General features: G+C 34.2%; 1 protein-coding gene across 1 annotated transcript in view; it reads right to left on the reverse strand.

Annotated features, from left to right (window-relative positions):
* MORC3 (MORC family CW-type zinc finger 3) overlaps positions 1-17,966 on the reverse strand; it is a 71,068-nt gene that overhangs the window by 48,992 nt on the left and 4,110 nt on the right. The window contains exon 2 of the mRNA XM_074300599.1: positions 1,014-1,086. Coding sequence (XP_074156700.1) covers positions 1,014-1,086 — 73 coding nt within the window. The remainder of the gene's footprint in view (positions 1-1,013; positions 1,087-17,966) is intronic.

Consider the following 17,966-nt stretch of genomic DNA (forward strand, 5'->3'; position numbering starts at 1 on the left):
AAGAGGGGAAAGACTAGTATGAGAGGCTTGAGAAGAAAAGAGAAGGTTCTGAACAGCTTCTCTGGGGAATAGGATAATCAATTATGGAAGAATAAAAGGATTGCTGCCTTGGTGCAATGAAAGTACTAAAAAATTTACCCCTAACCCTAAATCCTTTAGTCCTTTACTGGCATTCTTACTATAACTTAAATATTTAAAGGTCATTATGGAAATTCCAATCTCAGTGGAATAAGCATATTCAGTGACAGGGTAATTACAACTACAGGATCTTCAATAAATCCAGTTGTATCAAAAAATACAGGAGAGGTGAAATTTCCTTTCTGAAAAAGAGAATGACAAGTCACTGGGGAAATCTACACTATTTGAGGAAGTTATAGTATCCCATCTTTAAAAACTTTTTTTTTTAATTGGAAGACCCAAATACAAAACTTTATAATACTTTAAACATGTTTGTATGTTCATCTACTTTACTGATCTCAAACTAGCTTAATAAAAAAAATCCTAGCAGAAACTATAGCTTTACAGAGTGAGAGCTTATTCACAATCATGTTTTCTGCTTTTTTTATATTCATGGAAAGGCAAATGAAATCTTATGACTTCTTAATCATTACTATGATCATCCTAACTTGACTACTGAATTCAGCAAGAATTTATTCTCTGTTTTCCTTTCATAAAGGCAACATAAATTTATCACCAGAATCCTATACAGACTTTTGACAAAAGTGAATCAATCTTTAAACTATACATATACACGTATATATGTAAATGGAGCTTTCGTAGTATTTTATTTTGAATAACAAACTTTGCTACAAGGTAACAGAGCTCATAGTGAAAGTCAGTAACAGAAAATGACAAGTCTTGGTACTTTTCCCCGAAATCACAATAATCTTATACTGAGAAGAAACAAGTAAAAATTCATTTACTTAAATCCACAATATAATAGCATGGATAAATTTCTTTTGTTAACAAATAAGTTTAAAAAAAATCTATTACTGAAATTGCATGTTACATACCTATCAGCTCAGCAACTGCACTGAAAGGCCACGTATGACTGGTAGAATTTGTATGCAAAAACTTTGGACACAACTGAAACAAAAGAAAAAAGTAAGTTATGTGTAGCCTATATTTTCTCTTAAAAGAGCAATCTTTGGAGTTCTACAAGTTGAGTCAACTGATTCCCCAAAATAAACAATTTTCCTGAAAAACATTCTGAACTATTTTAAAGTAGCAAAAGCAAGCATTTTTTCTTGATTAGAGTCCCTTTCAACTCATTCTTTTTTTTTTTTTTTTTAAAGAATTCTTAATGAGGAAGAATACTACAGTAATTTTTCCTACTAAATATGTACATATCAATTCCTCACTATAAGGAGCTCCACAACCCCTTCCGAAATCTTATGTACTAAAACAATCAAGAAGTAGTTTGGAAACTACTGAAAGATTTAAATAAGTTAAAGACTTGTCTTGTTAGTCTTTTCAGAGACTTCCCAAACCAGGTTACAGGATTTACTTATCCCTTTGAAACATTCTCATTCTACAATTTTAAGTTACTATAGTGATTTAAGATTCGAATGCTTTCCTGGCATAAAAGCAATTCAAGTTAAAGAAGTGCATTAGGATATGTGATTCCTCTCATACTCTGTACTAATAATACATTCTCTATTTTCACCTCTCAGAGCTCAGATTTAGGTTTACAAGTAAACCTAGTCTAATCTGTTCTTTTTATAGATAATTAAATGAAGTAAGAGGGGCAGCTAAGTGACACAATGGGTAGAGCACCAGCCCTGAAGTCAGGAGTACCTGAGTTCAAATCTGACCTCAGACACTTAACACTTCCTAGATGTGTGATCTTGGGCAAGTCATTTAACCCCAATTGCTTCAGAAAAAAATTTATTAATAATAATAATTGAATGAAGGAAAAATGAATAGATGGAGGAATGAATGAGGTAAGGGAGAGTAAAAGGTTATGCCGTTAAACAAGTACTGTCAAGGGATCTGAATTTGAGTCCTCTTTTATACAAAATCCAATGGTCTTTCTTATATTTTTAAATAGATCCTTTTTCTCCTTTTTCTAAATAAGCATCTTAACATTATAATCAGATTTGATATTTCAAATTTCTTTTGCATCTACCTAACATATTTGGGTAGAAAATTTGGGAAAACAAAATTATTGAATTAAGGGAAAAGTTGATTCACTATTGAAATGGCATTTGAAATGTGAACTCAATACAATTCATTTCAACAAGCACCCAAAATAGTATTAGGAAAAGAAATAGTTCTTGCCCTCAAGAAACTTAAAACTTCACCAAAAATTGTTAAGAGTATGAAGAAGCACAATTTAATAAATAACATCTACTACAACATTTGAAAAGCCTTCCAGACTTTTACTATGTTTTATATACTATCTTTTATACCCTATATATCAAGACAAGAACACTCTAAGCAAATGATTAACTGAATGGACTCTTGGGCAAATATATTTCATTAGACAACATGGCTCAGAAATATGTAAACATTGAGCATAACCACAAAATAAATGAAGGTAAATGATCTACATTTTAATTAAAGATCTACAGATAGGCATAAGAAATGGTAACCAAAGCATACAAAAAAAATTGCAGAAGATGAAAATGACAATAATGATTATATAAAGTTTCTGATAGGAGCATAATTTTGCTAGATATATTTCCAATTGACAAATAGTCGAAGGAGAATTACTTTTCAAAGGAAAATATTCTTTCCACCTACAAAACATGGTAAAATGCTCCAAATCACGAATAATTAGAAAAAATGCAAATGGTAAATCAACCAATAATATTTACTAATATTATTTATATAATATACATAATATAAATTATTAATTAATAATAATTTATGTCTGTGTATAAAATTATAAGGGATTTGCTTTTCCTTTTTCCTTTTAAATTGAGAGGAGGGAAAGAAAGTAAATATTTGTTCATTGAAAGATATAGGGGGGGGGGGCAGCTAGGTGGCGCAGTGGATAGAGCACCAGCCTTGAATTCAGAAGGACCTGAGTTCAAACCTGGTCTCAGACACCTAACACTTCCTAGCTGTGTGACTCTGGGCAAGTCACTTAACCCCAGCCTCAAAAAAAAAAAAAAAAAAAAGAAAAAGAAAAAAAAAAGAAAGAAAGAAAGATATAGGGGCAGCTAGTTGGTGTAGAAGTCAGGAGAACCTGAGTTCAAATCTGGCCTCAGACACTTAATACTTCCTAGCTGTGTGATCCTGGGCAAGTCATTTAACCACAATTACCTCAGCAAATAAATAAATAAATAATAAGAATTTTAAAATCTGTTAGAAATATGAATTTACAAGACATTTCTCACAGTCACAAAGGATGCCTTTTATTGTAGTTAAAGATAAGCTTAATCAAATAAGAGTAAGCAATGGGTTTTGAGTGAAGGAGTTACTTTTAAAGTCAGAGGGAAGTAAGAGTAGGCAGTTGATGAAGAGTTTACAGAGGGGCCAAGGAGGGACCTAGTGGAGAACAAACTCACATGCCCAAGTGACCAATTACACAGTAGTAAATGCTTTTTAAATATGCAAATGAAGCAATCTAAGAGATTCTGCCTACCTTTGTGTTTGATTATGGAAAAAGAATAGTGATAAAAGTTCCTGTTTCATATCACCATGTCTTTCAAAGATGTTTATTTTTTTTTGTTTATTATAAAAAAAAAAAGAAAAAGAAAAAAAGACAGAAAAGGAAAATAAAATGAAACAAAATAGAACATTGTCATGTACCCAGCAGACCAGGGAATATTCAAAATATATTACGAATTTCCAGTTCAAGAAAGGATATATAATAGAATAAATTAAATTCACCAATGTCCATCTTTACTCTTCTTTATAGGTTGTTCCCCTTTGTTCTCTACTGTGTACTTTTTTACTTTATTCTTTTTTCTCTTTCATCCCTCCCCAACTCCTCCAAACAGGCTACAGTTAAGCACAGATAAGTATATACATACACACTCACACATATATTCACGTATATACATATACACAGAGTACACATGCAAACATATATACATACTTCACATCCACCCAGATCCAGACACATTTATTTAAATACATACATAGAGCAATATATGCATACATATCTACATATATTCACACACACACATACACATGCATTTACCCATATGTAAACATGCATCTAAATATTAATATGGCTGACATACATGTAGGTTGCTCTCTTAACTCAATCTTTAAGTTTGACTTTGTCTAAGATCAATGATTACTAGTCCTACTTTTTGTAATAAGTTCTATTCCTGATTCTGTTTGTGTATCTTTCTTCTTTCCTATCCCTGCCAACTCTTCTATTTTAATTCTGCTCCTTAACTTGCCTTGCTATTACTTACCCTCTTCTCCCTTCCCATTGATTCATCCTTTGTCTTCTTCCCCCACCCTGTTTTCCCCTCCACCCATCATTGCCTGACTTATTTCTTTACAGATTTTGGAGGGTGCTATACCCTTCAAGGAATTTATGTAGTGTAACCTATTTAACCCATTCCTGAAGTGAATGTTTTCACAACTATGAGCCCTCCCCCCCCATGTCTATTCTTTCTCTGTACCTCACTTGTATAACAAAATTTATTTTTACCATTTCCTAGACAGTTTTGCTTTTAAAACTCAGATCATACTCTAATCTATCACAATCTTTCTTTTGAGCTACCCAATTGTTGACGTCAGCTTGAAACATGGTATACATTTCCATGTAAAAAAACAATTGGTTTATGTTAAGTTCCTTGAAATTGATCTTTAATATTGATTTTCCTATGCTAAATTTTTTAACGAATTCAGGTTTGGATGAGCAGCCTAAAAATCTGTAAATTTGTTGAATGTCCATTTTTTTTCATTCATTATCATGGACAATTTCTGCTGCATGTTATTTTTGGCCACAGGACTTGTTCTTTTAATTGGCCATGCATATTATTTCAATATTTTCGGTCTTTTATTGTGGCTGCTGATAAATTTTGTACAAATCTAATTGTAGCTCCAGCATATTTGACTTTCTTTTTTTCTTATTTCTTACAAAATTTTCTCTTTGATCTGGAGGTTTCAGAATTTGGAAATAACATTCCTGTGTGTTTTCTACAAAGGATTTCTTTGAGGTAGTGATCAGTGGATTTTTTTTTTTTCCTATTTCTACTTACCCCTCGTTCTATCATTCCAGGACAATTTTCTTGGATTATTTCTTGCATTTTTTTTTTTTTTTTTGGTCACAACTTTCAGACAGTCCAATTATTTTTATAGTTTTTCTTCAATTGTTTTCCAGATCTCTTGTTTTTCTTTTCTTTTCTTTTCTTTTTTTTTTTTTTTTTGGATGAGACAATTGGGGTTAAGTGACTTGCCCAGGGTCACACAGCTAGGACTTAAGTGTCACATTTGAACTCAGGTCCTCCTGACTTCAGGGACTAGTGCTCTATCCACTGCATCACCTAGCTGCCCCAATTTCTTGTTTTCCTTATATTTCATTTTTTCATTCTTTGTTATTTCTTCTCACTTCTCTTCCTTCTCCTTTTTCCTTGTTCTTCTTTTAGCTTTTCCTCAATCTCTCTCACTTAATTTTTAAAGTCTTTTTTGAGTTTTATAAGTTCTTTATGGGCAAGTAGCCATTTAACATTACTCTTTGGGGTAGAAAAGATTTTTTGGTTGTTTTTTTTTAACTACACTGCTCTTAATATGAACCCCATTCTTCTCTATTTCAAGACTAAATTTCTATGAGTTGTTCTTTGCTCCTTTATTTATTTATTTATTTATTTGTTTTTGGTAAGCATCTTGTATGGAAAAGGTGAAGAACTTATAGATTAAGCACATATTGATCAGAAACTGTTAGCTAAACTGATTGAAGCCTTAAGGCCTCAGTTTCCAGCTTCTCGGGAAGCATTTGTGTAATGTTCTTGAATTGTGAGGGTCTGGTCGTCTGCTCAATTATAATCCTTCTCTGGGAGGAAATCTGTAAAATCTTTTCCTCTGTGCGCAGGTTTCTTGGGAGCTCTGAATCTCCTCCAGCTCTTGTCCTTTCTCAAACGAGATTGGTCTCCTTTCAGCCTGCCTGGCGTCAAAACTCTATCCCAGAGTCGATTCTCCCAGACCCAATGCTGCCCTTCTTTTATCCTCCCAGAGAATAGGCATGTGAGAATACTTCCACCAATGAACTTGCTCCTCTTAGAATTCCTAAGGTGTAAACTCCCTCTAAAGGCCCGAACCAAAGGTCTGAGCCAGAGAACTGTCAAGTCAACCTGAATTCTCACCTTGTCACTGTCCAGACAACCTGAGTTCTCACCTGGTAATCCTAACACATGTGATTTCAGATAAGGCCTGGACTATATTCCAATGTCCAAAAAAAAAGGATGCTGGTGAGAAAGCTATACATCATCTTGTCTACTACATTCCACTGACCAAATAACAACATATAGAGGGTTCTTTGTCTGAAATGTATTAAAAACTGTGAACATTTTCAAGGGAGTGGCTCTCTGTGCTACTGTGGAGACTGTGCTGTGGCTTGGAGACCAGAATGGGGGTCCACTTCTCAAGATTCTAATAAATAATTCTGCTTTCTATGAGTAATCTCTGTAGTCAATTTGGGTAGGTCTTTTTGACCCAAACAACCTCTAATCAATGGAGTGGAGAGATGGTGTCTCTAACATCACTTCAGCTCTCCCCTCTGACCAGGAACCCCAAAACAAAAGCCCCATTCTCCAGCAAGTGCCCACAGCCTGAAGCATCCCTGCCTCACTAATTCTGCACTCACCAGATATGCCAATTCCTTCTTGCCCAGAACTGCATCTCTAGCACAGCTGGGCCTGCAGTTCCTAATTAAGCAGGGATTCCCAAGTCTTCTTGATCTCAAATTCCCAAATCCCCATGAAGTCTGGGAGACTAAAGTCTCTGTGGTTCCTGCAGAGCTCCAGCAAACTCAGCTAGCCCCAGGGTCCCCCACTTGGTACTTCAGCAGTGAAGGGTTTGTACTTCACATTGGTTAATTCCTGGCCTGGGGTCTTTCTTTGGATCTTCTTAATTATGGCCAGAAGACCCCTCTTCTGCCCCAAGTTTTCTTGATTTTTTTTACCAGTCTGTGTTCACCTTGAGGCACAAATGTGTTCTGTTTGTGGGGGAAATTTGGAGAACTTGAAATTTACTGACCTATTCCATCATCTTCTCAAAATCCTCCAACATTGTTTATATTTTACAAATCTACTGTATATTTTGCTCTCCTGGTTTGACTCACTTCACCCCGTAAAGTAGTTCATACCACTCTATATTTACTTACTAGTTTATATACAAGCATCCCCAAATCTCTTTCAAACTGTCCCTTTTGTTATATAAGACGCATTATATTTGCATAATTTGTGTGTGTTCTCTGACACATATATGTTATCATTGTTGTATTTAAAATATATAATTAGTCTCTCCAACTTAAAATACTCTGCAAATTAGAGAGGTGCCGCAGATTGTTGGGAAATTCTCTTTGTGCTACTATGTGTTTAGTGATTATGAGGTCTTTCTAAAAGATAATTAAGGGGCAGTTAGTTGGTGCAGTGGATAGAGCACTAGCCCGGAAGTCAGGAGGACCTGAGTTCAAATCTGGCCTCAAACACTTAACACTTCCTAGGTGTGTAACCTTGGGCAAGTCACTTAACCCCAGTTGCCTCAGCAAAAAAAAAAAAAAAAAAAAAAAAATTTAAGAAAATAAAAGGTAATTAAGCCTAGCTCTTAAATAATGGAAAAATTCATTGTGGAGGGTTGGACCTGATCTGACCATTCTGAGGACTGATAAACACAAGTGGAAATTGGGGAAGTAATTCCATTTTAAGTAACCCAAAGTTGCTACAGATAGAAAAGAGATTCATTATTTCATATATACTTCTCTTTTTTTGTTCTTTATATATGGAAAGTTCATGTTTCTCAAATTCATAATTTTTTAAAATATGAATTTACAGAAGAAGTGTAATGGTACAGTGAAAAGAAATGCTATATCCAGTTAAGACTGGGTTTAAGCTTGGGTCTATTGCTTTTCCTGTGTGACTTAGGTAAATCACTTAACTTCTCTGTACCACAATTTCTAATTTGTAAAATGAAAAGTTTAAACTATAAGGCTCTTTAAGATCCCTTCCAATTCTATGTCTATGAGCATAAAAATCTTAAGCCTGGCATGAATTAGTAATATTTTAAGATACTCAAGAGCCCCAGAATTGAAGACCTTATTTAAATTTTGATCTGCCATTATGCAGTCACTTAATTTCTAAAGGACAATATCTATACTGTGAAGGTTGCTGTGAAGATTGAACACAGTGCAGGAGGGAAGGAGGGGAAAAATTAGAACAAAAAGTTTGACAATTGTCAATGTTGTAAAATTACCCATGCATATATCTGGTAAATAAAAACTATAAAAAAAAAATTTTAAAATAATTGGTTATTTAGCAAATGTGTAAATTTCAAAAGGCTCTGGGCACTAGTTGTCTCTCTAGAGAGCTTTAAATTATAAAATTATAGGAATTCCCTCTTTTCACATCCCTTACAAATGATCTTTGCTGACACATTTCCAGGGAGAGGGAATCTACTTTTTCAGAACCAATTATTAAGGGTTAGGAATATTGTCCTTCAATTGAATAGAAACACACCTTCTTACTCACCGTTCCTAATTCTGTCCTTATTGGGAAAATGCTATAGAATAATTTCTTTTCCCCACAAAAGCTCCTTACAGTAGCTTTACCTTAAAACTTTTCTTCACCAACCTAAATATCCCCAATTTGTCCTCATACATCAACACCTTAGTAGCTCTCCTCTGGACCTATTCCAGTTTGCCAATATCTTTCCTTGAACAAAGACAACACTCAAGATATGATCTGATTACAGCAGAAAATAGCAGATTGTTACCTGCCTTTATCTTTAACTATAACACCTAAACAGCCTAAGACCAGGCTACCTTTTCTGGTTGCTATATCACACTGCTGACATATCAAAACTTATGTGCAGAAACTCCCAATTCTTTTTCAGAAAACTGTCTAGTCGGACTTCTTCCATCCTGTATTGACATTAATTTTTTATTTTATTTTATTTCATTTATTTATTTTTTTGCTGAGGCAATCAGAACTAAGTGATATACCCAGGGTCACACAGCTAGAAAGTGTTAAGTGTCTAAAGCCAAATTTGAACTCAGGTCCTCCTGACTTCAGGGCTGATGTTCTATCCACTACCACTGCCACCTAGTTGCCCCCTAATATTAATTTTTTAAACACAAATATAGGAACTTGGATCTTTATTAAATTTCACCTTATTGGATTCAGCCCATCTTTCTAGAACAATGCCATCATTATCAATCTTAACTCTGTCATATAATATGTAGAAATAAGTGGCAAGCATGCCTTCATTGGAAGTCACTAAGAAAAATATTTAATAAGAATTACGCCAAGAAAAAGAAGGGTAACTCTCCTAAATATGTTAGAAATCACCTAAGCCCAGACCATGAAAAAGCCAAATCAGAGATCACTGCTCAAACCTGCACAAAAATACCTGATGTAAGAGCTGAAGTTGGTCAAATAATGAAAAGCCAATAGGAGAGGGTCACAGGAAAGCATGAGCATCAATAATCAAGGCTTTGCAGCCAGAACCCTACATTGGCATACATCAAGGACATAAACATCCCCACAGGTTGCTGCACAGGGACACAAAGTTCCACTACATACTGCTCAAAGCAGTAGAAGCAATTTGAAATTGTCTATTGTCTTTCAGTATTTGACATACTTCAGCTCTTACATCAGGTATTTTTGAAAACCCAGGCACTAAAATTTAGGGTGGGCAAGCAATGGTCCTGAAAACTGGCATCCCACTGGGGCTCAGTTCTTCAGACAATGAAAATAAAAACTGACACTAATGCAAGTATACCTCAAAATATGTTCTGAATCACAATAATTAACCATGGCCTTAGACAAAATGAACTGTACAACATACAAAAGGGATTAGTCTCACTTCAATCTAATTTGTCACCAAAAATTCTGCCAGCTAAAGAGATGTTAAATTTTCATTCCAAAATAGCTACTATACAACAAATGGTAGAAAATGGAAACTAGAAATAACTTTTTTCATCCTTTATACACCATGGTGCAGACATTTAGAAAACTAGCATAAGCAGTCTACAAAGTAGGGTCACACAAATTTAGTAGATTGTAGGAAAACAGTAAAACTTCTGCTTAAATCTGAAAATCATTCATTACTTTGTTTACAGTATGTTGCAATGTATTGCAGTTTATGTGTTCCTCATTCAGATTTATCAATACTGGAGTAGGATTCAGGGAAGTCAGTAAATTTCAAGCTCTTCAGATCTCCCCCACAAACAAATCAAATTTGTGCCTCAAGGCAAACACAGACTGGTGAAAAACAAGATTGTAGAACAGGGGTCCTTCTGTGACAACTTGAGAAGACTCAAATAAAGACCCAGGACAGTTTTAACCAGTGTGAGGTATAAAAGCTAGCTCTAGGATAGCTCCATGGGAACATCAAGTGGGGACTCTTGGGACTGAGTTCAGCCAGAACCACAAGAACTTTAACCTCCCAGACTGTGTGGGGCATAGGAATCTGAGTCCAGGAAGACAGAAAGAATCTTTGCTGATTAGAAATGCAAGACACCAAGAAGGAACCAATATACTTGGTGAGTGCAGTGGGGCAGGGATTCTTCTGGCTGCAGGCCATGAGGGTGAAGCTTTTGATTTGGGGCTCCAGATCGGAGGAGAGAGCTGAAACAAAGTTAGAGGCATCCTTCCTTACCCCAGACTCAAAAAAAAAAAAAAAAAAAAAAAAAAAAAAAAATGAACAAGCAAAGAACCTAACCTTAGAAATTTATTATGGGAATAGGAAGACTAAGGTACATCTTTAGAGGAGAGCACTATAGTATGTTTAAAAAAAAAAAAAAAGCCTCTTTTACCCCAAAGAATAATGGCTATCTGCCTATAAAGAATTTACAGAATTAAAAAAAAAAAAAAAAAAAAAAAGACATTAAAAATTAAGTGAGAGACTGAGGAAAAACTTAAATAAGAACCTACCAAAAAACAAAACAAAACAAAACAAAAAAAAAACAAGAAAATTATGAAAAGCAAGTTAACCAATTAGAAAAGGAAATAAGAGTCTTAAAAAGAAAATAACTCTTTGAAAATTAGAACTGGGCAAGGAGAAGCCAGTAGCTTTAAGAGACCAAGAAATAGCAAAACAAAATATACAGAATGAAAAAATAGAACAAAATGTGAAACATTTTATAACAAAAACAAGAGATCTGGAGAACAGATCAAGAAGAGAAAACATAAGAATTGGACTACCTGAAAACTATGACCAAAAAAAGAACCTTGACACAAAAATGCAAAAAAAAAAAAAAAAATTCATCCAAGAAAATGGTCCTGGGGTAATAGAACATGAAAGAAAAGAAGAAATAGGGGGAAAAAATCCACTACCTCAAAGAGATCCTTTGTGGAAAACATAGGAAAATTATTGCCAAATTTCAAAAAACCCAGATCAAAAAGAAAATTATGCAAGAAACAAGAAAAAAAAATTCAAATATGCTGGAGCTACAATTAGATTTGTACAGGACTTAATCAATAGACACATTAAAAAGACCTCAATCCTGAAACAATATGCTGACAATCAAAAGAAAAAAACTTGCACCCAAAAATAACACATGCAGCAAAATTATTCATAATACTGAGTGAAAAAAAAAAGGATATTCAATAAACTTAGATTTTCAGAACTTTCTCTCAATCAAACCTGAATTTACTAGAAAATTTAACATATAAAAGCCAATATCAAAGATTAATTTCAAGGAATTCAATGACAATCTTTTTTTTAAAAAAACATGGAAATGTATACCATGTTTAAAACACTAATATCAGTAAGTGGTCAGCTGAAAAGATTGGGGCAGAGCTGAATATGATCTGATTTTACAAAGCAAAACTATCTAGAAACAGATAAAAATAGTATGTTATATAAATGAAGTGCAGAGGAAGGACTGACACATGCATTAGAGAAGAGATGAGGACTCATTCTAAAAACCTATTCACATCAGGAATGGGTTAAATAGGAACATTACATACATATATATTACACACACATACACACACATACACACACACACACACACACACACACACACACACACACACACACACACAGAAGGGTACACTATCCTCCAAAATCTATAAAGAAATGAAGGAAGGAATAGCATAAGGTAGATATAGAAAGGTGTGTAGAGTTATGGTAATAAGACAAGATCTATAGATTAGTGAGAAAATAGGGAATAGGAGGCATAGGTTTAAGGGAGGGTACATAAGGGTGTTTAGGTTAACAGGAATGGGATATAAAGTATGTAATTTATCAGAAATGGGAGAAAAACCAGAAAGAAAAGATGGTGGGAGAAGACAAGGGAAGGATCCATGAAGGGGGTGGGTGGAGAGATTGTTCTTATTAATCAAAGGAGAGAGGAGTTAAGGAAAAGAATAAAAATACAATTGTTAGTAATGACAGGAAAAAAGAGATACACAAACACTACAAGGATTAGGAATAGAATTTATTAGAAAAAAAGCAGGGCTAGTAATCATTGATCTTTTAGACAAAGGCAAAGAAAGATTCAATCAAGAGATTTACATTATATGTCAGTCATATTAATAGCTCTAAATGCATGTCTAAAGGCATGTGTGTATGCATGTATATGTCTGAATATATGTATGTATGTATGCATGTGTTTGTATGTGTGTACATAGATAGATGTATATGTGTATTTATCAACTTGGGGGAGTTAGAGGGGAAGGAAAAAAGAGGGAAAAGAAAAAAGTAAAAAGTGCACAGTAGAGACCAAAAGAATAAATTATAAGGAAGCAAAGAAAAGATGGCGTTATGAATATAATTTCTTCTATTATCATATATGCTTTCTTTTTTTTTTTCTTTTCTTTTTCTGAGGCTGGGGTTAAGTGACTTGCCCAGGGTCACACAGCTAGGAAGTCTTAAGTGTCTGAGACCACATCTGAACTCAGGTCCTCCTGAATTCAGGGCTGGGGCTGTATCCACTGCACCGCCTAGCTGCCCCCTATATATGCTTTCTTGAAATATAACTTTATTATTATATTTTTTTAATCCTCCTTGATGTTCTGCTGGGCAGATGACAATGTTTTGTTTTGTTTTTTAAATTTTCCTTTTCTTACTTTTTCTATTGTTTTTTATTTTGTATTTAGTTTTTAAGTTCAAAAAAAATTTATCAACATTATTTTACTTTAATTAAACTAACCCATATAAAATGGATAAATACCTTCAAAATAATATTAGAAACTTAAGATTGAAGATGATATATTCAACAACCAGAAAATGGCAAAGCTGACACTTCTAATATGGCTCGTAGCTACATTACCATGTAAAAACAATGAAGATTCAGTTTTTAAAAACCCACTATAAGTTGTCTTCATTTGAAATTTGGACTTAAATTACCTTTAAGACTGAACGTTGCCCTAAATGTGTATTATGCCATTAGACATATAGCTAATGATAGGAGAAAGCCATCACAACTGACAGGCTTTTATCTCCAGAAACATGTGTGACTCATAAAAAATGTGTATTTTGAATCCATTTCTTAAATATGTAAAAAGTCTATTTAGTTTAGAAAAACCAACAGCAAACAGAAAAGACAGAAATTTACTGGCCAAATTTCAACAATAACCTCTGCAGATATTAGTGAATGAGACTGGAAAAATGAGTATCAAAAATGCATGGTCAATAATTCATTTACTTCTTCCATGTGGATTTATCTCCTCCATGATATATGTTTTTTAGCTGTGATCACCATTAAAAACCAAATATCAAAATAAAATGAACTTGGAACCAGACCTTGAAATTCCTAAATCACAAACTTAATTCAATTGATCTCAAAAATATTTTAAAAATATTTTAATAAGAACAATGCATCTGTATTGAGCAGTTATGCATATGTACTAAGACTAAAACCAAGTGAACAGAAATGTGTGTTGCACACACAAACACACACATAACTCTAATTACACATATATATGCTCACCTTTATGAGAGTGTATATGCAAAAAAAAAAATTTTTTTTACTAATAGCCTGTGATCAAATAAAGTTCAGAGGACACTAATAAAAATAGCTACTTCATTTAATTGAACTAAGCCTTTTCTTAAAATTTTTCCTCTTTTTATAATGCTCTTTCAAATCTTCTGATGACTCAAAGCAATAGTATGTTATAGTGAGTGAAAAGAACACTTAGGTTCAGATCTCACCTCTGATAGGTACTCCTTGAGTTAGCCCTGGGCAAATCAATTTAACCACTCTACTCTGAAGTAGCTCTCAAATTCCAGTTGTGAGAGTTGCCAATTTTCCTTTTACAGCAAAACTTCTTAACCTTAACTAAAATATGCAAACCCATATGGGTTCTTATAACAATGTGAAAGGTCACAAAATTATGATTTATTATCAGTAAATGTTTGATTTGTATACCTATATACCTGGGGATCAAATAAAAGTTTCTAGGGTGAAGCGGGGTTGAAAGTGGGGGAAAATTAAGAAAACATGTTCTACAGGTGCTTCTTATACATGACTTCATTACAACAGGTTCTTAACTTTTTTTGTGTCATGGACCATTTTGGCAGTTTAAGTAAAGTTTATGGACCCCTTTCTCAGAATTTGTTTAAAGGCATATAAGATTACAAAGGAAGTCAATTATATTGAAATAGTTATCACAATACTTAGAAAAAAGAATCCTTGCTCCACAATAGGATCCTTTACCAATGAACCTTTCTCTACTACAGGGACGGGGCCTAAATCAATGCCCTTCATCTACAGCAGGGGTTCTTAAGCTGAGATCTATAAATGTCTCTTAAAAAATATTTTTATAATATTTCAATGTAATTGTCTTTCCTTATAATTCTATTTTATTTTATTAGATTTTAAAATATTATTCTGAGGAGTCCATAGGCTTCAGACTATCAAAGGGATCCATTAACACATAAAAAGATAAGGAACCATAATTCAAGTCAACAAATACTTATTATTAAAAGCCAATGTGGGGCAGCTAGGTGATGCAGTGGATAGAGCACCAGCCTTGAATTCAGGAGGACCCGAGTTCAAATATGATCTCAGACAATTAACACTTCCTAGCTGTGTGACCCTGGGCAAGTCACTTAACCCCAGCCTCAAAAAAACAAAACAAAAACAAAAACAAAACAAAAGCCAATGTAGGGGAGACAGCTAGATGTTGCAATGGATAAAAAGAGCACCAGCCCAGGAGTCAGGAGGACCTGAGTTCAAATCTCACTGCAGAAATTTAACACTTATTAGCTGTGTGACCCTGAGCAAGTCACTGAACTCCAACCTTTCAAAAAAAAAAAAGAAAAGAAAAGAGCCAAAGTAGGTTTACATTCTACTAAGAGGAGAGGTAAGGAGAGATTCAACATGTACACAAATAAATACATACAAAGTTATTTATTTTCAATACCACTCTATTTTAGCCAAGTGAAAAATGACAGACAGAGAGGGGAAGAGTTTGAGAGTAGAAGCCAATAAAAATAAACATTTGATTTAAAATATTAAGTAATATTCAATATTCAACCAATTTATGTGATCAGATCTCAAACCTTAGCAATTATATTTTCATGGTTTTTCTGATGGGAGGGGGAAGGAGAAGGGTTTAGAAAGGACCACAGAGAAGGGGAAAGGAAGTCAGAAACATATGGAGACTATTTTGCAAATTACAAAAATATCTGGAGACTACATATTCTGCAAATTATGAATAATAAAATAATAGCTTATTACATTAGGCATTGTGCTGTTTTACAATTATTAAGTCATTTGAACCTCAAAACAACGCTGAGAGGTAAGGGTTATAATTATTCACATTTTACTGTGGAAGAAACTGAGGAAAATAGAGGCTAAGTGACTTGTCCAGGGTCACACAGCTAATAAGTAATTGAGTTCCAATTTGAACCTAGTCTTCCTTATGTGGGACAATGTGACTCCTGATTCTCAAAGTGAAGATTAGAAGTTTTATTAGAATCTCGCTAGAAAGGGGCAGTAGGTTCCACAAGTGTTCAAAGAAAGGAGACTGATGATTACAAAGTTAGAAATTAGATAGATCATAAGAACCCATGATCCCCTCCCCTTATCCAGTTAATTTTCACTACCTGCTCAAAGCTTGCTCAAGTGGAGGTAGCAAAGGTTTGCTAAATTCTAGTCAAGCCAATATAATTTTCTTATTGCAGGTGTATTTGCCTAAGTTTACTGTGGTTAACTTGTTACAATGTTTGCTCATACTTGTTTGAGCTGATACACTCTACAGCAGAGATTCTCAAACTGTGGCCTGCCTGGTTATGGCAAATGGGCTGAGGGGCAGAAACAGAGTGTGAGTTTTTGTTTTTACTATAGTCCAGCCCTGCAACAGTTTGAGGACAGTGAACTAGCCCCCTATTTAAAAAGTTTGAGGACCACTGCTCTACAGTAATGTTTGTACAAAGAATTACATTTTTCCCAAACCCATCAGACCTTCATATACTAAAATTTAGGTTATATATATAGGTTAGGTTAGTTAATGATTTATGAGAAACCACATAATCCCTCACAATAAGGAGATTTATTTATTTATTTAGAGGTAAGTAACGATTAAGCCAGAGGGGTAAAAAAATTCTAAAATAATTAAGAATAGGTTTACCTCAGACTTTCTCAATCAACAAACAGAGATAGCCAGCCAGTTTGCAGGCTTCTCAATATCTCCAGGCCAGAGCCTAATGATTAAACTGATGCTTGGTGCTGAGTCTTGAATTACCCAAAGTTATTATTCTGAGACGTCCTCAGTTGCTCGTTTCACTCATCCTGATTCCAGATCTGACACTCTCCGTCACTTAGCTGAGTATAATATTAAATCAGTATTCTCCCAATAAATAGTTCCCAGAGTATTTGAATAGGCATACATAGAGATTTTATTTCCAATTAAATGGAATGCAGAATCCCAAAATAAATTCCAAGCTTGGACACACTTAATCAGGATCAAACTCTTGAATGTAAGACTCAATCTAAAAAAGTGATCAAAGAGAGTTAATATTATGAAAAACCTATTTGCATGGTATTTTCTACAAATGTCAATTACATAATTTAACTATATAAAAAAACCAAAAAGCAAGGCTAAAATTCTAGCATTATTCAGCTAAACAGAAATGATACTCACATTTTTATTGAAGGTAAAATAGAAGTTAACAAAAATGAGGGAATTAAAATGCTTCAAGGCTTGTTTTAAATCATCAGATGGCCAGAACACAGTAGTAATTTTCATAAACTCTTGTTGTAAATGAATTATTACTTCACAATATACTATTACCACCATACTGGGGAGGGGGGGAGGGGGGGACACTGATTAATCAGTTTTACACATAAGAATGAAATATGGAAATATAAGAAATTATTGTTTGGAAAAGTTACAAGTCTATACAAAAAATGTACTTCGTTTTGGAAGAGGGTCATGACATCAGGGAGTTGATGCCATGACATGAAAGTGAGTTGGATTTAAGTTGAAGGTGGGTTGTACAAAGTCCCTAACCTCACTTTCTCCTCTAAAGACATCTGGGTCCAGTGACAAGATCAAGAGGACTAGCAATGGCCTTGGATGGAATGGAAGACTAGGGCCTTTTTAAACTAAGTTCTTTCTTTACCAGGTCTCAAACTAAAGCAATGCCCATTCAAGTGATTAAGAGTAGGTAAGAATTGAGGCAAAGAATGGCCTCTTACCTAGTCAAAAAAAATAAAATAAAATGCAATATGGAAAGGGAAGACTCAAGATTTCTGGTCAAATCAGAACAATTTCTTTCTCTATATAAACCCTTGCCTCATTCTACTGGATTGCCCTTCTCCCTCAAGGAAGTGGACCTCAGAGTGCATCATTTCTTGCCCCAAGTAACTAACAAATTACATAAAT

Source organism: Sminthopsis crassicaudata, chromosome 3 (genome assembly GCF_048593235.1).
Source record: "Sminthopsis crassicaudata isolate SCR6 chromosome 3, ASM4859323v1, whole genome shotgun sequence".
Lineage (NCBI taxonomy): Eukaryota > Metazoa > Chordata > Mammalia > Dasyuromorphia > Dasyuridae > Sminthopsis > Sminthopsis crassicaudata.